At 42.4% G+C, this 23,700-nt stretch overlaps 1 protein-coding gene across 11 annotated transcripts in view; it reads left to right on the forward strand.

Annotated features, from left to right (window-relative positions):
- The first annotated feature begins 3,682 nt into the window (after positions 1-3,682).
- The window catches only part of LOC105486144 (transient receptor potential cation channel subfamily C member 3), a 73,315-nt gene continuing 53,297 nt past the window's right edge, over positions 3,683-23,700 (forward strand). For 4 of the 11 annotated variants that reach the window (XM_024794207.2, XM_024794208.2, XM_011748850.3 and 1 more), the window contains exons 1-2: positions 3,692-4,075; positions 22,900-23,671. In XM_024794207.2, the coding sequence (XP_024649975.1) occupies positions 3,852-4,075; positions 22,900-23,671 (996 nt within the window). In that variant the 5' untranslated portion in view covers positions 3,692-3,851. Of the gene's footprint in view, positions 4,279-5,138; positions 5,210-22,899; positions 23,672-23,700 lie in introns of those variants that run through there. The other 7 variants (XM_011748848.3, XM_011748855.3, XM_011748856.3 and 4 more) reach the window with 4 other exon arrangements.

Consider the following 23,700-nt stretch of genomic DNA (forward strand, 5'->3'; position numbering starts at 1 on the left):
GATCATACAGAACCTGCAGGCAGCCAAGGTGGGATCTGATTCCAGGCCTCTGGCCTTATGTTCTTAAATACCTCCCTATAATACAAGTTTAAGCTAACTTTCCAGAAAATATAATCATAATTTATAATTTATTTCTATGTTAAAGTAAATTTTGAGTCCTAATGTGGTTTGGCTGTGTCCCCACCCAAATCTCACCTTGAATTGTAATGATCCCCAGGTGTCAAGGGTGGGGCCAGGTGGAGATAATTGAATCATGAGGGCAGATGCCCCATACTGTTCTCATGGTCGTGAATAAGTCTCATGTGATCTGATGGTTTTATAAATGGAAGTTCCATTTATAAATGGAAGTGCACAAGCTCTCTTGCCTGCCGCCATGTAAGCCATGCCTTTGCTTCTCCTTTGCCTTCTCCCTTGATTGTTAGGCCTCCCTAGCCATGGGGAACTGTGAGTCCATGAAACCTCTTTCCTTTATAAATTACCCAGTCTTGGGTATGTCTTTATCAGCAGCATGAGAACAGACCAGTACAAGTTCCAAACTTCTGACTAGAGGAAATTTTCAAAACATATGTTTTAAGTGAGGAAACTGCCTGCGATCCCCTTGGACTATAAGAGAACAGCAAGCATTAGCGAAAAGCAGTGTATGGGACATTATAAGTTCTGTGTAAAAGGCACTAGAATGTTAATTACCACATTATAAGTTTGGGGATCCTAATTTGGGGGAGGTTGATTGTTCTGATATGCAGCTTTTATCTTCTTAATTTATACAGGTAACAAAATTAATCAGTTAAGGCTGCTTTAAAAAGCAAGCAAATGCATTTATAGGAGAACTTCTACTTTTTTTTTTTTTTTTTTTGAGACTGGAGTCTCGCTCTTGTGCTCTTGTCGCCCAGGCTGGAGTGCAGTGGCACGATCTTGGCTCACCACAACCTCCGCCTCCCAGTTTCAAGCAATTCTTCTGCCTCAGCCTCTGCACTGGGATTACAGGCGCCTGCCACCACGCCCAGCTAATTTTTGCACTTTTTTTTTTAGTAGAGATGGAGTTTCGCCATGTTGACCAGGCTGGTTTTAACTCCTCACCTCAGGTGATCCACCCACCTTGGCCTCCCAAAGTGCTGGGATTACAGGTGTAAGCCACTGCGCCTGGCCAAGGACTTCTGCTCTCAAGGAGGGGGAAGAAATGTACACTGTTAGGAACGCTTTACCTGTTTCTGTGCTCTTGCTACCTTCAGAAAATTGCTAAGTCTAACTTCTACACTGTGTCTAATAAGAAGACACTGTTGAGCAGGAATTCTTACAGATAACCGTATTTATATTTTAAATTTTTTTTCATACATTGAAGTGTTTGCTTTTCATGCCTGTTTTTTTTCTTCGTGGTTTCTCCTATTCCTTTTGAGATCAGAAAGTTCTCCTCTCTTATGGGCTGAATTGTGTCCTGCCAGAATTCACATGTTGAAGTCCTAACCCCCAGTACCTCAGAATGGGCCAGTATTTGGAGATGGAGTCTTTAAAGAGGTAATTAAGTAAAATGAGGTGATCAGGGTGGGCCCTAATTCTATATGAGTGCTGTCCTTATAAGAAGAGGCGATCAAGACACAGGCACAGAAGGAAGACCATGTGAAGAGAGGGAGATGGCCATCTACAAACCACAAAGGGAGGCCTCAAAAGAAACCAACTCTGTGAACACTTTGAAGTCAGACTTCTAGACTCCAGAATTGTGAGAAATTAAGTATCTGTTGTTTAAGCCACCCAGTCTTTGGTACTTTGTTATGGCAGCCCCAGGAGACTAGGGCATTGTGTAAGAGTAAACCTTGGTGACTCCAGCATTGGTATAGAGCTTCTATCCATAGTCCTCTAAGGCAGCAGTTTATAAACATATTAATGTAATTATAAAGAAACTACAATCTTAATAATTCATCCAACAAACATTTATTTAGCTTGTCCTGCATATCAGATACTGAGCTAAATAGCAAGGACAAAAAGATGCGCCCCTAAGTAGCTCAAAATAAATAAGATCCCACATCACCCTCAAGGGATTCATAGTTTAGAGGAAACTGGCACATACAGAGTGAATTTCAGTATTGTGTGATCACTGGTAAGACTGTGGTATACATAGTGTGGGTAAGGACCAGAGCCTGTGGGAAATCCACTGGGACCCAAGAGGGCTGTCACACTGGAGGCCACAGCTAACCTAGTTCTCTAAGGAAAAGTCAAAGTGTGGCAAATGAATGAAGAGAGACATTTCAGTGACAGGAATGCCATAGACAAACACAGAGAAATGGGAAAGTATCTAGCATGTCAGTTGATGACTGAGAGTTTGGGGTAACTGCAGTTAGAATGTGTATGAAAGAAGGTGGGAGGAGAGATTGAAAATTTGGATTTTAACCTGAAAGTAGTGGGAAGCCACCAGAGATTTTTAGAAAGAAAAGTCGTGATCAGATTTTGCTTTGAGCATGGTCTTTCCAGTAGTACAAAGAATGAAACAGTATGGGGAGAGGTGGGCTGCAGAAAGGCTGGATAGCAGGGAGAAGCAGGGGAGCCTGAATTGAGGCGGTGGTACCGGGTGGAGAAGGGCAGCCCTGCTTTAGAGATAGTCCAGAGGTGAAATTGAACAGGTCTGCTAACCTACATTGTGAAAATGTTAACACTTGCTTATGTACTAACAACTGAAAAGCACTTCCAGGCATAACGCACTATACAATATTTACTTGTTTTTGTTTTTCCTGTATTAGATGTATAAATGATTGCTTCTTTCAACATACAGACTTGCCAATTTAATACACAATATTTTACTTACTTTTTAAGAATTAAATTCAAAGAAGCCACATTTTCTTGTGTTTTGCTTAAATTTGGGAAGAACTGTTCCTCTAAAAAGTACAGTATAATTGGATACAGTTAAATAAATTTTATCTCATCAGAGCGTGTCCAGTATTTTTGTGATTTTTCCAAGTTGGACTTGCTGGAAAGCCGTCTATTTGAAGCAAGAGAAAGTCTGGGAGAACACACTCTTCCGGATCTAATCTAAGTTTTCTCACTACCCACCTATCATAAGTACTTTTTTCAGTCTCTCTAGGCCAAGGCTTTCTTATTCATAAAAGGACCAATAGACTCCTTGATTCCTAAGATTCCTGCTAAGATTCTGTAACTCTTTCCTCCCAAAAGAATGACTGGTCTTGAATTCCAAAATGCAATTTTTCTGCGTGTGTTTTAAAAAGAAGACTGCATGTCGCTGAAAAATCTTCCCTGGAAAGTATATAAATCCTATTAGATGCTTTTGAGATTCATTAAAAGAACCGAAGCATCAGGCACGTTTAAAACATTACCAGGCTGGATGGAGTACGAAGGCACTGAGGGGAATGTACTTAAACCTCCGTAGGTTCAACCAAGTCTCACTGGGCGTAACACAACGAACAAGTGATGCTTTTTGAAACAAATTTGGAGAGTTGGCTGCAGGAAAATTAACAAGCCAGTGGATTTCCTTTCCCCTTCCTTAGGAAACTTGTTTCTGTAGATGCAAAAAGGGCCCTAGATCCTCTGGAAGAGAAAGAGGCGAGTGGGGAGGGGAAGTTTCTCTGCTTTCTTTACTCCCCACCTGCGGTCTGTCTGATTTCCTCTCCAGCTCTGTCTGATAAGGAATTGATTCTCCCCCTCCTCTTCCCCCTCCCGCCCTCCCTCTCCTTCTCCCTGAGTAACGATGCTGTCCTAGCAAGTGATGCTGTCGGAGACAGGAGACAGGCGCCGAGGAGGCATCGCCGCCGCCGCGGGGCTGGAGAGCCTCTCCCAGCACCAGCGCCCCGCTCGGCCCCGGGCTTCCTCGTCGCAGCCACGGCCGCGGCGGTTGCTCCCACGTTTTGATGGTGGGCGGCGGCAGCTCGGCTTCGGCGCCAGCCTCTAACTGCTCGATCGCTGGCCGCACCGCTCTCCGCTCCTGCCTTCCCGCCCTGGGCCGCCCGGGGCCGCGGAAGCCGCGGGAGGTGGGGAAGGGGCGCCCCGGGAAGACCGCACGGCCGCGAAGGTGGAGGAGGCCGGCAGCTGGTACCCCCACACCCGGACCGCAGCTGGCGCGATGTCCACCAAGGTCAGGAAGTGCAAGGAGCAAGCAAGGGTGACCTTCCCCGCGCCGGAGGAGGAGGAAGAGGAGGGCGAGGACGAGGGAGCGGAGCCGCAGCGCCGCCGCCGGGGCTGGAGGGGCGTCAACGGGGGGCTGGAGCCGCGCTCTGCGCCCTCGCAGCGGGAGTCGCAGGGCTACTGCCCGCCGCCCTTCTCCCACGGGCCGGACCTGTGAGTACCGGGCCCGGCCGCGGCCCGCGCCTCGGAGGGCGGTGCCGGGCGGGGGGCGGGAAAGCGCGCGCCGGGCGGCTCCACGACGTGCCCGGGACCTCCGAGACCCACATGGTACGGCCGGGCAGTTCGATTCGGGGTGATTTGGAGGGGACAGCCCTCGGCCGGAGGCTCGCCCCCTCGGTCCCGCGCGGTGGAGGGACTCGGGCCGCCGAGTGCGTGGCGGGGGCTCTGTCCCGGCTCAAGCGCACGGAACAGCCCGCAGGCGGGCACTCTGACTTCAGACCGGCATCCTGGCGAACAGCCACTCCCTGCCCTAGAGCCCAGGAGCTCGCACGACTGCCGCCAGGGCTGGGCACCCCTTGGAAGACGGACCCCGGGGTCCCGAGCTTACCTAGGGAGGCCGAGGAAGGTTAAAAGATGTGCACAGACCCAGGCGCGCACTTGAACCCCGAACTTCTCCCGGGTGTCCCAGCATGTAGCCACGCTGGGAACTTGGGTCCCCTCCGACGCTCTGGGACGTCGGGGGCGGGGGCAGAGAAGTGGGGAGTAGGGAGGGGACAGTGCGATACAGGGTGTGGGTTGAAGGTTTGTCCAGGCGCCTTGTCTGTCTGTGGTTCAGGCACAGTTGGGGTGAAACTGGAACTGAAGCCCTATAGGGTTCCCTGAGGGAAGGAGTGGGCATCGGGCAGCCAGGGAACCGTTTTAGTGGTAACTTTGGCCGCGGTTCCCGGGCGGAGTGGCTCGCGCCCCGGCACGGGGGCTCTCTTTTTCTCTTTCTTTCTCCCCCTCTCTCTCTTGCTAAACGAAGGAGCGGTCGGCGCGCTAATGCATGAGAAAGAGCAACTTTTCTTAATTTCCAATCTTGGAGACAGCTTTTAATCAGTGCGAGACGCAGAGAAGATAAAAAGAGGGTGATCGGTTTCACAGGGTGAGATGCTCTGTATTTTTCCTGTCACGTACACTGGGAATGCCGCAGGGCTTACTGTCTTTTTTAGGAAGAACGCTCAGAACTAGGTAGAGAACTTGGGGTCGGATGGTGGCGGGCGGCGCAGACCGGCTGAGCCGGGGAAGTGGTTCTCCAGGGTGGGGACAGAGGTTCTGCAGCGCCCCCTGCTGCCGGCGAGCGGCCCACCGCCCGAGGCCGAGACCTCCGGGTTGACCCCTGCACCCCATGATCGCGCGCTGCTTCGCCCACGCGGAGTCTGCGCCTGGTCTGGCTGCACCTACCCGTAGAACACAGGAACACAATCAATGGCTGGGAGTAGATCCCTCAGGGAAGAGTTCTGATTTTAAATGAGCGACTCATCCGGATATGGTTCAGTTATTGCTGAAGATAAGCATGGAATGGAAACGGCCCAGGAAATGGAGGGAAGGTACATCCTTTGGGATTAAAGCGCCACCAGCTCACTTCCCCGTCTCCCTAAGGTTTTAAAACATTGTCCATTTTTCCTTTTGCCAAATTAGTTTTTATAACCTAGCTGTTTCTTGGTTCCTTTATAAAATTCTTCTTTTTTTAAAAACCTTAAATCCTTCCATTAGACACCTGAACTCTTATCTGAGGAAGTAGGGCGGAGCAGAGATTATTCACTTTGCTTCTGAAATTTGAGGCCAGTTACACAAAGCCCTGGGGCAAATTCTATTGTAGATTTGCTGTCTCACTGCTAATAGAACATCTTTTGTATATGTTTGCTAACTTTACATAATTCAACAAGTAAATGTTGTGGTGTACTTATTTTGTAGAGGTCAAGAAGAAGACCCAGTCATTTTTAAGGAGATATACATTAAAAACTTTTCTTCTAGAGGCGGGGCAGCAAGCTCTTCATGTTTCTTTCAGGCTTGTCACTTGGTAACATCAGAGACTAGCTTGGTCTCTGTAACAGAGATCAGCTGTTTATTCCACCTTTGAGAAGAATACGGCCACTGTTTAATAAACAGTGTTTATTGTTGTTTAAAAGTGAACACGACAGCCTTAGGATGGATTCCGAGAAGGATACCCAGGGTCATTTCAGTAGACAAAACAGCATAGCTGAATTTAAAATTCGGCAGGATGCTGAGGATACAATCCTACCTTTACCAAGATAATTTCTCAGGGTAATTCTGTTGCTGGTTTCACTGCTCCCTGCTCCCCTATTCCATGTGGAAATTTTAAATAGACTGACTTGGTAGGAAAACTGTCACCTGCTGTATCACTAACAAGATTATTTTTACCTGTTGATAGAACTCTTGATTCAACCACTGATTCAAACCAAGACTTCCTTCATCCCAGTTGGTTGCAAACCTAGGACCAAGTAATATGTCATTGTAGTGATGGCCTCATTTTTTAATAATGTTTCAGTTCAGTATATCTGATGAATTCCAAAAAAGGTATTGGAAGGCAGTTTTCATGAGTCTCAATTCAAGTGTTTCTCAAGCATGCATATTTGCAAAGTGTGGGCTAGGTACAGCAAGCCACAAAGATGAGCATGACAACTTTCCTGCGCTCAAGAATTTTAAAATCTCATGAGGGAATGGTGGGAATGAGACTGGGCATGAGCAATTATGCTGTAAGTTATAGTAAAATCAGTTCCGTTTTCAAAAAAAAAAAAATACAAAGAGTTACAAAGGGTCAAGTGCAAAGAAGAGAAGGACAACGTTAGGTTGTGGGGAAATCAAGGAAACCTTTATGGGCCTTGAAGGATAGATAGGACAAGAAGCAGAGACAAGGTAAATACTTAATTCAAGTCCTCTCTTCCCCCACAATGCCAGGCGTGTCTAAGGAATATAAGTTGGGTTTGGATAGAATATAGATATGTGTAGGGGAGCAGTGATATTTAGCTGGACATGTTGGTTTGAGGCATTAGTGTGGAAGATCCTATATGCCAGAACGAGGCACTAGGGAGCCACTGATTGTTTTAAAGTAGCAGTAATTTGAGCAAACCCACTCTGAATTGAAGTGACAATTAATAGAAAGTGAAGAGACAAATTAGGAGATGACTGTAACTCTCCAGGCTGAGATTAGGCTCTGTAATAGTGTAGTGTTGGTGGAATAGAAAGGGGAGAAATTGGGGGGAAAAAAAAGCCAGCTAGAATCTATGAAATTTTGCAACTTACTATCCATGAGGGCTTTAAAGAGAAAGCAGGATCAGAGACAATTTAGTGATTTTTGACCCAGATAACCAAGATGGTTGATGCCATTGTTGACAAGAAAAAAGCAAAGGTGAGGATCTGATTTTTCAGATAGTTCTTTTGTTGTTGTTTTCTTTTTAAAGGAATAGTGAATGATCAAATATTTCTGATAGAGGTGTTAAGCAGGGAAAAGGAAATACAAGTTTAAAGCTGTCTGATGGGAATTGTTACACAGTTGTGTGACTACATGAGATTACTCAAAGGAGTGTGAAGAGAGAAAGGGAGTCCAAGCTAGATTTTGAGGGAAAAAAATTTTTGTTTAGAGGGCGGGGAGAAAAAGCAGCAAGAAAAGAGAAACATCGATGCACACTTGGCAAAAACTGAAAAGATCAAGAGAAAAACTTATGACTCTACTGTTAGAAGAATCAGTCCTTGTACGTATTGGCATACATGCACAAAATCATTAGATTTTTCAGCAATGTTATCTTTAACAGAGAAAGATTTCTAGAAAAAAATTCTGTTTAGTTTTTCTTCAGAGGAAGTGCTGCCAAAAAGTAGTCACAATAAAAGCAGTTAATTTGTGTTTATATACTACTTCATGCTGTCGTTTATACTCATTCACTTAAATCACTCCTCTTTAAAGCAGTTTTTAAAATCATTGTCACTTAGCAAATGAGGAAATTAGTACACAGAGATGTAATGTTCTAACGCTTCCCCAGCAAATCAATATTAGATCTTCTAATACTCACCTTTATATGATCAAGGAACCAAAAATGAGTCCACAGTGCCTTGTAACTCAGATTACCTAAAACACTTTGTATGTTAGTGTCTGTGGCACTCACTGGACTTGTATAAATGTTCCATGCTTGGCTTAGTGCGTGTGTTGGCTCAGGCATTAGACTGGAAGCAGCGCTTCCTTCCCTCCCAACCCTGGAGGGAATCAGATTCTCCAAGTGATTGCTGAATCTTAGGGACAGGAGTCTGAACGTTGAGTCCAGACTGACTAGTGTTATTAAGAAAGAAGCAGCTTTCTTTACAGTTACAGTTTAATTTTTAAGAACAGCACAGCATGGCATTAGACTTAAGGAATTTATTTTTTTAATTTAATTTTTTTTTTTTTTTTTGGAGACAGGGTCTCACTCTGTCACCTAGGCTGGAGTGCAGTTGTGCGATCATAGCTCATTGCAGCCTCAAATCCTAGGCTCAAGTGATCCTCACATCTTAGCCTCCCAAGTAGCTGGGACTACAGGCACACACTACCATACATTTTGTAAAATTTTTCGTACAGACGAAGTCTCACTATGTTGCCCAGGCTGGTCTCTAACCCCTGAGCTCAAGCATTCCTCCTGCCTCTACCTCGCAAGTGGCTGTGATTATAGGCATGAACCACCGCGCCACCCAGCCTTGAGGCCTTTAATACTCTGAAACTTTTCTTTATATTATCAGTTGTATAACCTAGAGTAGCAATTTCACTATGTACAATGAGTCGTCATTTTTGTTGGTTTGTTTTAAATTATTTTATGTGGTATCAAAGTAATACACGAATATAGCTTTAAAAGTTAGATAGTGCTAAAAGACTTCTACGAGCATCAGCAAGCCCCAGCAATTTCCTGGTCCCCTCTCCTTTTCTGTGTACTCCACTTTCAACTTTTTCATATACTGATATCTTTTTATTCATATTTTAGATGTTATCAATAGTCTCAGGTGAGAATTTATGTTCACATGTATCTCTTATTCTCCCCGTATCTTCCACAAGATGGTTTATCACAACTTCTGGTTAATATCTTATTTAAGTTCTACATTAATATGGCCATGTAATCATTGTTCACTGCTAAGTCAAGTAGTATAGTATGACTACATTTATTTGATTTGATAATTGGTTGTTTTTCTTGGAGTAAATATTTGTCACATCGTGTCCTTGTTTCTTAGCTAAATCTTCTACAGTGTCTAACTGTGTATGTTTTCCTGAAGTTATCCCTTCTAGAGCCCTCTAACTTTCTTTGTATGAGGTCTTTCCGCCCCCACCCCACCCTGCTTTAGGAAGCTCTTAGAATTGTCTCTTCATTAGCTCTCTTCTGAAGATGTACCTTGGTATGGATGCTTTCTTCACCACCTGAACTGGACACTGGGGTAACATTTTCCATCTGGACATTATGTCCTTTAGTTCTGGGAAGTTTTAGTTCTGAGAAGTTTTCCTAACCACCATTTTTATTCTTTGCTTTTTCTAGAATTTCTATTGTCTTGATGTTGGACCTCCTGACTAATCCCCTAGTTTTTGTATCTCTTCTCTTCTGTTTTCCAATGCTTGCTTTTTCTGTTTTTTCTATTTCCTTGTTTCTATCCCCCAACTCTTTCACTGAATGTATTTCCATCTTAGTGATTATATTTTTAATTTCTAAGAGTTCTTTCTTGTCTTCTGAGTATTCTTTTTTGTAGCATTCTTTATTTCAGAGATCCAGGGTTTTTTTCCTAATGTTTCTCAGGGGAGAAGAGATTGGGAAATAATAAACCTGGCTGTTGGTATTGACGAACTGGGCAAGAGTCCCCCTGTTCCTAGTTCCTGCCCTCCCGTAGGCCTGGTATCCCCACGTCTAGAGCATTTCTGTTTCCGTATCTCCAGAGATTCCATATCCTATCTCTTATAGGGGTGCAGGAGGGTTGTCACTTAACCATATCAATTAGCAGGTGGGAATGTAGGGGGAGGGTTTCTATGCACTTGTTATACAGCCAATCCCCTCATTTTAGGTTCCAGCCTTATCTCTACTTTCTGGAATTCTTTTTGCCTTCAATTTCTGGGCATTCTCTGGCATTGAGCTGGGTGGATCAGCGTGTTTTCTGTAACAGCCACTCCAGTTGAAACTTCTTTCCGTCCACTAAATGATTTACTATTTTAACAACTCATCACCTTTCCACCATTATATATTGTGGCTTGGAGTTACAGATGTCTCTTGGTTTCATGGAAGATGAAATTTGTGTTGCAGTTCCTTTTTCTCCTTGTTTAGAGAGGTAATTTTGAAAAGGAGAAGTGGTGAGAAAGGCCTTTATTTCACCGTCTGGAGACTGAACATCTCTATGATGGTGTGTTGTGTTTATTTAAGCCCTATCATTGGCAATATTATTGAACATAACCAAGAATGGCAGAAGGAAGAACATTCTTACTCGTAACTGATCTTATTGGGCACATGGAGTAGATAGTAACTTACACTGTGTGGTAAGAAGGTCGTCTGAATTCCCCACCTAAAATCATCTTAGTACCACACTTCTGAAATTTAACAATATAGAATATTTTGAAGAATAATAGAATGTTTGAATTTGAGAGGATTTCATCTAGTCCAGTCTCTTATTTTACAAATTAAGAAACTGAAGCTGCAGGTTGACATCTGATTCACAGCAGCCCCAGGCCATCTGAAATCCCCAGCTTTCCGGGACTGTGCTGTTCGTGCTGTGGCCTCCTTTGGTTAAGCATTTCTGTCTGCCTCAAAGAAAGTTTAAAATGCATGTACTCCTGGGAGAAGCAATACAGGAAACTATTAATTAGTATTAATTTATTTATGAAATCCAATTAATTCATCATTTAAATTTGGCTGCTGATGGCAGATCAACTTGAGAAAGTTGGTAAGCTAAGTAGGAGGTCTAGGAATAAGGGAAAAGAGGAGAAAAGGGTATTGCAAAGCACAATTGACCCCCTGCCAAATATTATTTATGATTATCCCTTTTATTAATATTAGAGAGGTGAGAGGATCCCAGTCCAGCACTAGACCATCTTCTGAGGACTGAGTTAGAATTTTAAGGATTTTTCATTATTGTGCTGGGATATAAAATGTGTCTGTTCTGCTGTCCCTCTCTCTTTCTCTTAAAGTTGTTATTAAACATTGAGCTTTTCCTTTGCCTACAATATCCCATAAACCTTTACTCCCCCACCCTCCCCCAGCGCCCACCCCTGCCATTTATAATAGGCAATCAAACACCATGGGAAATGTAATAGGAGGAAGAAAACTTTACGGAGTTGCTGTGCCCTTCCTAGCTCAGGATTGAGATATCCTGTTTCAGGGAGGATGCTTAAGGAATGATGAATGGCTGCTGGGCATTCTTCTAAGGAAGGGAGGCTCTTTGCTTGTCCAGAAGTCTTGCTTCTCAACCCTCTCCCCTGTACTGCCCTTGGAGTTGCATAACATCCACCCAGAAGGGGCGCCATATTAGTGGGCTGTGCTGGGTGAACACATAGGAGTCTGGCCCGATACAGAGGGTCTGCAGATGTGGACTGGGATGGCTGACTTCACACTTATGCACGAGGGGCTCAGCAGTGACTTTGTGAGAATAACTAGGATTGTTACAGCATTTTGTGTTTAATTTAGCATTTAGGTCAGGTATATTTGTCTTCAATTATCTAGTTAAAAAAAAAACCCAATTAAAAATACTATTTTCTTTGCACTGTTCAAATAATAGGTGATAATATGGATTTGGTCCTAGGTCCTTTTAAAAAATGAGAATTAAATGTCCACAAATGCGTGACTTGTTAAGGAAAATGTGTGACTTGTTTTGACTTTAGATATGGATGATAATGATAGAAAACCAGATCCCTTTATTCTAATAACTATATGTATATAATTGATAGTGACTAATGTATTTAAATATGAACTTCTCTTGGGTCAGTAGAAGTTCCTTAATTTTATTATCTAAAGTCATTTTGTCTGAATTCTTGTTCAAGTATAGACTGAATTTATATAACTTTTAATTTCATTGTCACTGATCTTCCTGAAATAATAAAAATTAGTTTTAAAAAACATTGTGAAGATGAGTTTGAGATTTGTTTAATTACTGATTATTAAAAGTTATTAATTTTAAGATTTATCTTCTGTTTGCCTCTAGATTATCCTGATAAAATATAACTATGTAAAATCAAAATCAAGAGATATAGAATGCATCAAATACTTTTGTGGTGTAACCAAGAATTAAATGTTATTAAGCAGAAATTTGCTTTGAAAGAATGATTGTTGACATTACTTTTATTATTATTAATTTATATTATTCGTGACATTCTTTTTTTATAGATAAATCACTTCAATGCCCCTCCACCACTGCTTCTTCCACACATAATCATATGTGACCAGGGGTATTCTGTAATCTAGAGGGGGAAAATTGTCTGTTCCTTAGGTCTTCAGTGATGTGGTTTAAGTATGTGTGCATCTGTGCACCCATCCCTCCAATGGATCTCACCGTATACTAAAAGCCAAGCATATGGATATGAAAAGAGGCAGCCTTTGCCTTTAAGAACATTTTAGCATCACTGGGGAGATAGGCATGAAGACAGACAATTGCAAAGCAATACAGTGGTTGGTTTAATGGGGAGTTATACACAAAACACAGTCCTAGAAGCATAAACATCTAAGTTCTAGAAGGCATTTGCTTGAATACTTTCTTGGGCACATACATTTAAGAAGTATTACCAAGAAGTCATGCAGGCAATGGCTAAGGGTCCTCACTTCTGCTCCAGTGTACTTTTAGAGGGAGCAATGCACTGTTAGGTATCTGTTTGCTTTTCTGGTTTTAGCTGCTGAGGAATCTGGCAAAGAGCTACTCATGCTTTCATGAAAAGAAGGAGAGATAAAGCAATGGAGATAGACCAGGGTTCCTCTCCTTAAATACACAACAGCTTCTTGCTTCTGACAGTCATTAGGGCAAATGCCAAAATTATCATATGTCTAATAGATGTTTTTTAAGTTTGTTTTTTTTTTTTTTTTTGAGACAAGGTCTCATTCTGTCACCCAGGCTGGAGTGCAGCGGCGCAATCTTGACTCACTGCAACTTCCGACTCCTGGATTCAAGCCATTCTCGATTCTCGTGCCTCAGCCTCCCAACTAGCTGGGACTACAAGCATGCACCACCACGCCCAGCTAATTTTTGTATTTTTAGTAGAGATGGGGTTTCACTATGTTGCCCCAGTTGGTCTAGAACTTCTGGCTTCAAGTGATTCATCTGCCTCTGCCCCCTAAAGTGCTGGGATTACAGGCATGAGCCACCATGCCTGGCCAAGATTTATTAAAATTATACATGAAGAATTCTGAATATAATGCAGGCCAACAGAAACTATCAGGGAATTCATTACTGTGGAGACCTAAATATCTCTCTGCGCTTATAAGTGCTGGAATGTTTACATTTTAAATATTTATGTGTGTGTGTCATGGGGCGGTGGGAAGGATGAGAATCTTTAGAAATGAAATCTGTGCTTTCCTCTTTCTTCAGTGAAGCACTTTATCTTGCTGGTTTGGTTGTTACTGTGACAATGTATTATTGAGCTCTATGATGTGTAGGTAGATGTAGGCTGAGAAGTAGGTATGAGATACTTGTGGACTACCTGTGGCCATGTACCCTCTAACTAAACAGTTGAACTAATGGGCTAGCTTTCTCTACCCTTGCATGCTGGTGCATTTAGCGGCTACTGGGGTTCAGTATCCCCATTCCACTTCTTTCCCTCCAAAAAATATATATTAAGAGATGTTCAAAATGTGCGTTTTTGATGATATTAAGACTGTTTGTCAGATTCTCTCTCCTCCTTCCAACCACATACACATAAGCCTACTGTGTAGATGTCAGATGTCTCCAGAGGTAGGCGCATTGACTGACAGGTGCCTGCTTGCCAGGGAGATTATGGGATTTTTCTATTTTTTGACTTTTCTTCTCTGACTTTCTTGTCCTTTGTCAGTACCTGCTGCTTCCCACCCTCATTACCATTTCCAATTATCACCATCTCCATAGTGTAACTAACATGGTGGCTGTTCTCTAACACTTTCCCCCACCTCTGTGCTTTTCTCACTACTTATCTTCTGTGGCTCCGTCTGCTCTTCTTGCCCTTCACAAACTGATGGACAGGATCCTGGCTGGTTAGCGCTGTCACTTTCTTCAATGTGGTGAACTCTCCATCCAAACATTTTGGATGTCATTCTCATTAACTCAACTCACAGTGATGGTGTTCTTACTTTGCTTGCTTGCTACATGGGTTGAACAGTTGGTTAATCTTTACGTCATTCAATAAAGGATTTGAGGTGACTTCCTTAATAATGTTCATGTATTGCAGCATGCTAAGGAGCTTGTGATTCAACCCAAAGAGCCATGTTAGAAGCTGTTCTTTGTAGAACCAAAATGTTCCAACACATAAGCTCAGCATACATTTTAATAATGATACTTGGATTTATAACCCATTGTTCATTTTCTTATTCCCTAGCAGCATCATGATAAAGTAGCCAGGAAGAAGACCTCTGAGCTCTAATTTTCTAGTTCTGTACCCCTCAGTGACTTTAAGGGAGGTACCATTCTGATGAAGTCTTTTAATCTGCAGAATTAGTATCAATTGCCAAGTATTTTTGAACATACAGTACATTGTATAAGGTACAGTGGAGATAATATATCAAGAATAAAACATAAGAAGCATAAAACGTTTATCCTCAATTGAACTTGAGGACATGAGTGTCACAGGAGACAATAATCAAGGAGATGAAATAAAATTAAGTGTCTATTATTTATGAGTAGACTACCTATATTACAAAAGCTTGGGCTGACGTGGTCGGGAATGGCTTCAGAAAGGATCAAAAGACTCAACATTTCATATTGAATAGAATCTGGTGGGTCATATCGGCATCGCCCTGTGAAATGTGACCCTCTGTATACAGAAGTGTGATGTAAACTGGACCCTGATGGTAGGAAGGATTTGAACTGGTGAAGAGCAGAAATAACAGTATATTCAGGGAGGGAAACATAAGAGGAACATCCCAGAGGTAGGTGTAAAAGGGTCAAGAAATCATTCACAACTTGGATGGGCAGCAACGTCTAGCTCCTGTAATCTGCCTGTAACAAAAGTCTGTCTCCTCAGCCTCCCACCTACTGAGTAGGAGAGAAAAAATTAAATGCCCAATCTGTGGTTCACATTAGTGTGTTTTTGCTTACTACACAGACACTCAACAAGTGAATAGTGCAATCAATAAATTAAGCAATTAAGTCAATTAAGCAATTAAGCAGTTATGTGAATTGACAAGGAGGGAAGGCTTGCTCTGCATTTTGCAGGGATTTGGTCAGTTAGGACAGTGTCTCCCCATGTCTTGAGCTGGTGTGGAAGGGGTTTTTGCTTCCTTATTCTTGTCCCCCAATCTCCAAAAGGGCTCAGAGTCTCAGTGGCCTGTCTGCCAGCATTCAGCACACTGCAGAAAGAGGCTGGGAGGCTGACCTCTTTTATCTTAGTTTGATACTAAAAGTAAATGTTTATTTGGATAAACTTGCTCAGGCTCTCAGGAACGACCCTTTCCCCTGCTCCTCTCTGTCACATCTGGCCCTTGGGGGAGGGGAGCTTTCCCCCTGGACGGGGAAACAGTTAGTGTCCTCTAACTCTTCTGGTCTCTGGGCACTGTTCTATGTCTACTTGGGTGCTGCTTGTCAGCAGAAGTAACTGGATCTAGGCTGACTTTCTTTTGTTAGAAATCCAGATATGCTCCCTCAAGTACTTGGTTTCATCAAAGCTCCCACCGCTACAAAGTCCAGCACCTGTAACATCCTCCATCCGCCTTACAGTACCAGCAGTCTGTCCCAAGCCTTAGTGCAGGCTACCTGGCTCTCATAGCAGGGTCCACATCGCAGGGGAGATGAGGGTGGCTTGAGAAAGCTCTTTGCTTTACCCACATCATTCCATTACTTAACCAGTATTTAAGGTACTTCCTTATTTATTGAATTCACATCTTGACTTTTACTTCCTTGCTGTTGTTTATTTATCCTCCCAGAACAGTAAGCATCACGGCTTTGCTGTCAAAAGTGGGAGAGCTATCTTGTCTGCACAATGAGAGCACTTTATGATCAGGGTCCTTCAGGATGAATTAGAGGAATAAAGGAATTGAGCAAATCTTTTCATTAGACAATTTCTCTTTTTTCAAATTCTGCTTGCAAAATCCTCAAAATCATTCAGTCGAAAAATAGAAAAATCCCATAATTTTTTGCTTGCAAGAATCTGAACTTCTCCATGATCCTTTTCTTTTCACTCCTCTAAAATGTATCTTCTTGAACTCCTCTTGAACACACTCACCCAACTCTATGCTGCACCACCCACCCTCCAGGCAGAGATCCTGAGTCAACCAGGGGAAAGATCTTGTATTGAAAAGGCAAAAAAGCAGAGCACCTTAATATATTTTCAACAAATATCCTTAATAGTACGGGAGTACCCTTGACAGTACAGGAATAGCAGAATAATATGTTTACAGGACAGTGAAGAATGAATCTGAGGAACAAGGGAAGGAAATTTGGCTAGGCAGGGTGGGGTGGGCTGTGACCATCCCTAAAAGTCATACAGAGGAGTTGCGACTGATGAAAAGAGCAGTAGGGGGGTTACTAATGGTTTTCTGGTTGTTTTTTTTTTTTAAAGAGAAGTGTGATCTGGTGAAAGCAGAATTTACGAACAGGAAGATGCTGGGCATGTTTGTCATGTATAAAGAGGAGAATCAGGTACAGCTGGAGACAGTGAAAAATAACATTCAGACAGATTCCAGGTTGAATCCCAGTTCTTCGTTATTTTAGCATTTGTGTTACCTTGGGCAATTTCATTTGAGCTCAGTTTTGTTATCTATGAAACAGAGAAAATTATAACTACTTCGTAGTATTGTTATGAGAATTAAATATGATAGTGCATTGAAAACACTACATACATATGAGGTACTCAAAAAAGTTTAGTTGCCTTCCCTCATGCCATCTCTGCTGGGAAGCTATTACAACAGCCTAGCTATGGCTTGATAAAGATCTGGAGGCTGGTGCTGGCAGTGAGAATTGGAAGGAAGCATTCAGTACAAGAAACATCCCAAAGCAGAAGCTTTAGAACTTTGTGACTGACATGATCATAACAGTGAGTCATAGATGACCTTGAAATTTCTAAACCTGAATAATCAGCCTGAGATACAAATGTTAGGAGTGGGAGCTGCTTTAAGGAAGAAGGTGAGTTGGGACATTTTAGAGTGGCCATGGGACAGACCACAGTACATGTGGGACCTGAGGTCAGGTGAGAGGATGGGATCTAGGAAGCAATTTGGAAACTCAACTAAACAGATATTTATCAATATTTACTTTCTATGGGTCACTGGGTAGAACTCTGTGGATAATGATAAATAAAACATGACTGTACTGTCTATGAATGTGTACAGTAGTGGCATATATGAGAGGGTATTTATTAATACTCTGGGTTTTTTTTTTTTTTTGAGACGGAGTCTCGCTGTGTTGCCCAGGCTGGAGTGCAGTGGCCAGATCTCAGCTCACTGCAAGCTCTGCCTCCCGGGTTTACGCCATTCTCCTGCCTCAGCCTCCCGAGTACCTGGGACTACAGGGCCTGCCACCTCACCCAGCTAGTTTTTTGTATTTTTTAGTAGAGACGGAGTTTCACCGGGTTAGCCAGGATGGTCTCAATCTCCTGACCTCGTGATCTGCCCGTCGTGGCCTTCCAAAGTGCTGGGATTACAGGCTTGAGCCACCGTGCCCGGCCTTTTTTTTTTTTTTTTAAATAAAGTCAGACACTTGAGTCCGGGAGCCTGAGGTTGCAGGGAGGCAGAGGTTGCAGCGAGCCAAGATCCTGCCACTACACTCCAGCCTGGGTGACAGAGTAAGACTCTGTCCCAAATAACTTAAAACAGGTTTAAAACACATGGAATATAGGATATTTGTTTTTAAATCTATGTGAGAAATCATTTAAAAAAGGAGAAAGACTGTGCCAGAAATTTGGAATAAGATAATAATAATAATTGAGCAGTTTTAGTTCCTAGCTATATTCCTGGATACCGTAAGAGGGGTCAGGGGAGTGAGGGTTATACAGTTTTTATTATTAAAGGACAAAAACTCATCTGAAGAGAGAGGCTTGTTGATTTGCAATTCTAGGTTGACTTTGGCACTTTAATCCTCAAAAAAGGTACAAAGAATACTATAGTGAACTATCTATTTAACTCTTTAATTGTTTTTGTAAAGATACAGTAACGTTTTAAAAATATCACTCCTTCATAAAAGCAAGGTCTTGACATTAAATGGTCACTGCTGAAGGCATTTCTATAGGCTGCCTACTTGCTGTGCTGTGGTTTAGGTAAATAGCTTCCTGGAGACCAAATTTTAAATAGTTAATAAAGTTTAGGGAAACTAAATGAATGTGAGACTACTTGTCCCTTAGCCCGTGCTGCTCAAACATATTATTTCCACTTCATTTTTGGCAGGACCAGAGTGACAACTGCTTGAAGGCCTCATAGTCAGGGGTCATTGATCCAGGATGCTCCATTATTTTTATATTGGAGGTTCCCAGGAATTGTAAAGGACTTTCATTTAAAGTACGTATTTCAGGGTCCAACCATGAGAGATTCTGACTTAGTTCATCTGGAATGGGGCCCAGAAATCTGATTTCAACAAGCCTTCCAAGTGACCTTGAGGCAGGTGGTACTCAGGTCACACTTAGAGAAACCCTGTCGGAGGTCAGATGAGTTGATAGGAAAGTTATGAGAACTGAGGAGTGTTACTTGTATTTTAGCTTCTGAATAGAGTAGAGCAGAGGGTTTCCTATGGTTCCACCACAATATTTCTCAGAAGAGCCTTTCATCTGCTTAAGTGTTTTGTTTGGACAAATTCTAGGATCGCAAAAAGCATGAAAAAAAATGTTTTGCCTTAAAATGTATTGTCAGTGTCCTCGTTCAGGCTGCCATGACAAAATATCATAGAATGGGTGACTAAAAAAACAAACAAACAAAAAAACCCAGAAATTTATTTTCTTCCAGTTCTGGAGACTGGAAGTCTGAGATCAGGGTGCCAGCATGTTCAGTTTTTGGAGAGGTACCTTGTAGGTGGCCACCTTCTCGATGTTTCCTTACATAGGAGGTAGCATGGTGAGGGGAGCAAGCCCTTTTGTCCTATAAAGGCACTAATCCCATCATCAGAGCCCCATCTTTATGATCCTATGATTTCATAATAATCTCCCAAAGGCTCTATCTCCAAATACTATCACATTAAGGGTTAGGGCTTCAACATACGAATTTTGTGGAGACACAATTTGGCAGTTGGATATTACTAGCTATCTGTATTAGTCAAAAGATGCTTAAACATGGCCCTCATAGATCTGCAGGTCAGTGGTACTCCAATGCTTTTACTAGAAAGACGTCCCTGCAGAATGTACTGTCACAGTGTTGAATGACCCATTGGATGAAGATCAGAGGGTAGGAAATTCCTGGCAAAATAATTTTAGTGTTAACATTGCTAGAGTTAAACATTCTGTCCCATTCACCCACATTCCTTCCGTATTTTTCATGCTAGAAGAGATACATTGTCAAGGCCAGCTGAGATTGTTTATGTATTGTGGATGATGTGAATATTGACTCGTTCCATCAGTTCAGACTAATGAAATTTATCTTAGTACTATAAGGAAAGTTAACAAAAAGACACTTCGATTTGTGAATTTACCATGAGTGACATTGTCACCTCTTTTATTTTGATAAAACAGTGTAATTTGTTCTAATTGAGATATCTGACTTCTCAGTGTCAGAAGTTTTTAAAGACAAAATAAAAATGACATGTGATTTGTTCTAAAATCAGACATTTCAGTTCAAATATATAGTATGGAGGTATAGCTTCTGAAGGAATAAGATAGTATTAAGAAAAAACCTAAAATACTAAGAAATAGAAAGGAAAAATTCATGAAAGAATGATGTCCTAATATTCTCAACCCAGTGTCTTTTGGGAGAAATAATAGGATTTTTATAAGTGATTTTCCCTGTAGGTAGCAATCATTAAATTAAAAGCCTTTCCACCAAGATGTCACACTTTAATAAGGGTTTATTTTTCCAAAGATAACCCCTCTGAGTATTGAAATTCTGACATATATACTCCGCATAGATTTCCTCTCATCGATACATAATATTTTATACAACATGGAATTTCTTGTCATTTGAAGAATATCAATTCATAGATTAACAATAAAAATATTGAGCCAATGAAGTCAGTACCACTAATAGTCATAAAATATACTTATTGCTATCATATTTACAAGATTTGTTTAAAATCCTTGTCATAGAGTTTGGTCTTGAGACAAAGTTCTCTTCTATGCAGTTCTTGTCCACCTAAAAGTCATTATTATACCAACACACACCCCCCCACACACATGTCCCCCAACTCAGACTTGCACCCTGCCCTTGTCTCCCACACATACCACACATCATACACTCTACTCCACACCCTCCCCTACACATCATACCCTACTCATAACAGCCAAATACAGGACATTTATTTCACTTCAGAAAGATTATAATGTAATGATTTCTAATAAATACTTATATTTTAACATTTTTGTCAACTAAGGGATTAAAAAATAAAAATTTTAATAAATAAAAATGTAAAACATTAATTTTTTGTTTAATAAAGAGATTCACACTGTGGTTAAAACTATTCAAAATATGCAAGAGGGTATAAATGAAAAGTGAAAGTCCCCTTCCTCTATGACTTCTTAGTCCCAGCCCAGATATGACTTCAAAAGCTTCATGTGTTGATTTCTAGAAATTGCTACAAATACATATGTGTATATAAAACAAATATGTTTATTTAATTTTTAAAAGTTGATCAGTTGACACTAGTCGAGCCATTAGAATTGGGTGCCAGTCACAGCACTGCGTCCTTGCATAAGTCAACAAGCCTCTCTGGGGACCCCTTTAGTTGCCATACCTCTATAGAGTCAGGCTTGCCCAGCCACATTTGCCTTAGTCCCTATCCGGGAGACCTTCTGCCAGTGGCTTCTGTGCTCCTCTCTCTGTTTGGGGCCCACAGAGCTGAAAACGGAGTTGGCACTGGGCTGCCTCTGATTCCTCTTGCCAGGGAAGCTTCCCAATTTAGTCATCCACCCCAGGCACCCAGGGAGGCCGATATCCTCTCTAATTAATTTTCAACTTCTGACTCCACGAATACAGTTTTTTCAATGGTAGGAGGTATTTCTGGAATATATATTCTAGAAATAAAGCATTTTCTTTTCTAGCCATTCACTTTTAACTTTGACTTATTTGCTTCAAAAGTCAGTATTGTGGAAAAAGCTTTATCTGGTACTTTTTGGTACAATTCATCCCACCAAAAATCACAGATTTTTAAAAGGAAGTTATCTTGAATGTTGGAACTGGGTAAGGTAAGGTATAGATTTATACAATATTTGTGCAATATTTTAATAGCCACCAAAATATTGCACAGACTATTGAAAGATTATAGATAGTCACAATGTTAAAAGTGTTTATTTAGCATTGTTTTTCAGAGACCCTGAATTTCTGAAAAAGCTTTTTATTCATGAGGAAAATCTGGAGAACTTTATAAAATTCGATTTTATACCTGGCATAAGGATGATGCACAAGGAAATGAAATTATTTACCTAGCATCACGGAAATTAAGATGTGAACTCAAATCACTGTACACATCAATTGACATAACTTTTATAATGCAGCTAAATAAATCTCAACTAATGTGGTTGTGTTAGGATTTCAGTGCACATTGATCTGGATGTACAAATAGTGCCCAGCTGCTTTACTCACAAAGTAATTCTAGTGATTTTTAAACCATAATCAAACCTTATCCTTTCAGTTCCAAGAGGCAAATATGTAATACTAGTAATTAAATAATTCTCATTACAAAGGCACAATTGTTTTCAATGAAATCAATCTAGGTTGATGCTCAAAATTGCTAAATCTTGTCTGCATCTTTGAAAAGATAAATCCTGTAACTTGGGGATGGGTGAATCCCCTTAAGAGAAATGCATAAGGTGGAGGGTGTGGGGGCGAGTGGCACGTATCTGTAGTCCTAGCTACTTGGGAGGCGGAGGCGGAGGATTGCTTGAGCCTAAGAGTTCAGGGCTGCAGCTGTGATCTTGCCACTGCACTCTAGCTTGGGCCACAGAGACCCTGTCTCTAAAAAAATATTTAAATAAACCAAAATTTTAAAGAGAAAAAGATGAAACTAAGATCCTGCAAGATGATACTTGGCCTAAACCCTGTGCTTTTTTAGGGTGCTGAGGGTCAATGATTTTATTTAGTTAAAAGGATGCAATGACTTGGCAGGAGTGTTTTGGTCTCATTCTTGAAAAAATTAACTTCCCTTAGCCTTCAAGCCTAGTACTTTAATGCCAAGTACCTGCAAGCCTCAATGTCCAAGACTTTTAAGAGCAGAAGGTACGATGAGTTACATCTTTACTAGGGTCACAAGGAAGGCATGGGTATATGGAAATTTTTATTATTCCATCTGAATATCATGTTCTAGAGAACAGGAGCATTTGTTCTGAAGGGCTACCGGCTCCCTTCTGGGATCTAGCAGCCAGGGTTAGATCACAGGTGTCACTTTCAGGCAAGTAGTTAGCAACGATATCGCTAGCAACTGAGCCGGCCCCCTGCAGACAGAGGTTTGCAGTGGGTACTGTGTATTACAGAAAGGGCCCTGACATGTGAAAGGAAGGAATATGCCCTAATATTCTACAGTTGTTTTATCGTTGCTACTGATTAGGTCCATGGAGGGAAGCCCATCCCTGAGACGCATGACGGTGATGCGGGAGAAGGGCCGCCGCCAGGCTGTCAGGGGCCCGGCCTTCATGTTCAATGACCGGGGCACCAGCCTCACCGCCGAGGAGGAGCGCTTCCTCGACGCCGCCGAGTACGGCAACATCCCAGTGGTGCGCAAAATGCTGGAGGAGTCCAAGACGCTGAACGTCAACTGCGTGGACTACATGGGCCAGAACGCGCTGCAGCTGGCTGTGGGCAACGAGCACCTGGAGGTGACCGAGCTGCTGCTCAAGAAGGAGAACCTAGCGCGCATTGGCGACGCCCTGCTGCTCGCCATCAGCAAGGGCTACGTGCGCATCGTAGAGGCCATCCTCAACCACCCTGGCTTCGCCGCCAGCAAGCGCCTCACTCTCAGCCCCTGCGAGCAGGAGCTGCAGGACGACGACTTCTACGCTTACGACGAGGACGGCACGCGCTTCTCGCCGGACATCACCCCCATCATCCTGGCGGCGCACTGCCAGAAATACGAAGTGGTACACATGCTGCTGATGAAGGGCGCCAGGATCGAGCGGCCGCACGACTATTTCTGCAAGTGCGGGGACTGCATGGAGAAGCAGAGGCACGACTCCTTCAGCCACTCGCGCTCGAGGATCAACGCCTATAAGGGGCTGGCCAGCCCGGCGTACCTCTCGTTGTCCAGCGAAGACCCAGTGCTCACAGCCCTAGAGCTCAGCAACGAGCTGGCCAAGCTGGCCAACATAGAGAAGGAGTTCAAGGTAAGCTTTGCGCTCTACCCCGGCTGCTC

This window comes from Macaca nemestrina, chromosome 3 (assembly GCF_043159975.1).
Source record: "Macaca nemestrina isolate mMacNem1 chromosome 3, mMacNem.hap1, whole genome shotgun sequence".
NCBI classification, from domain to species: Eukaryota; Metazoa; Chordata; class Mammalia; order Primates; family Cercopithecidae; genus Macaca; species Macaca nemestrina.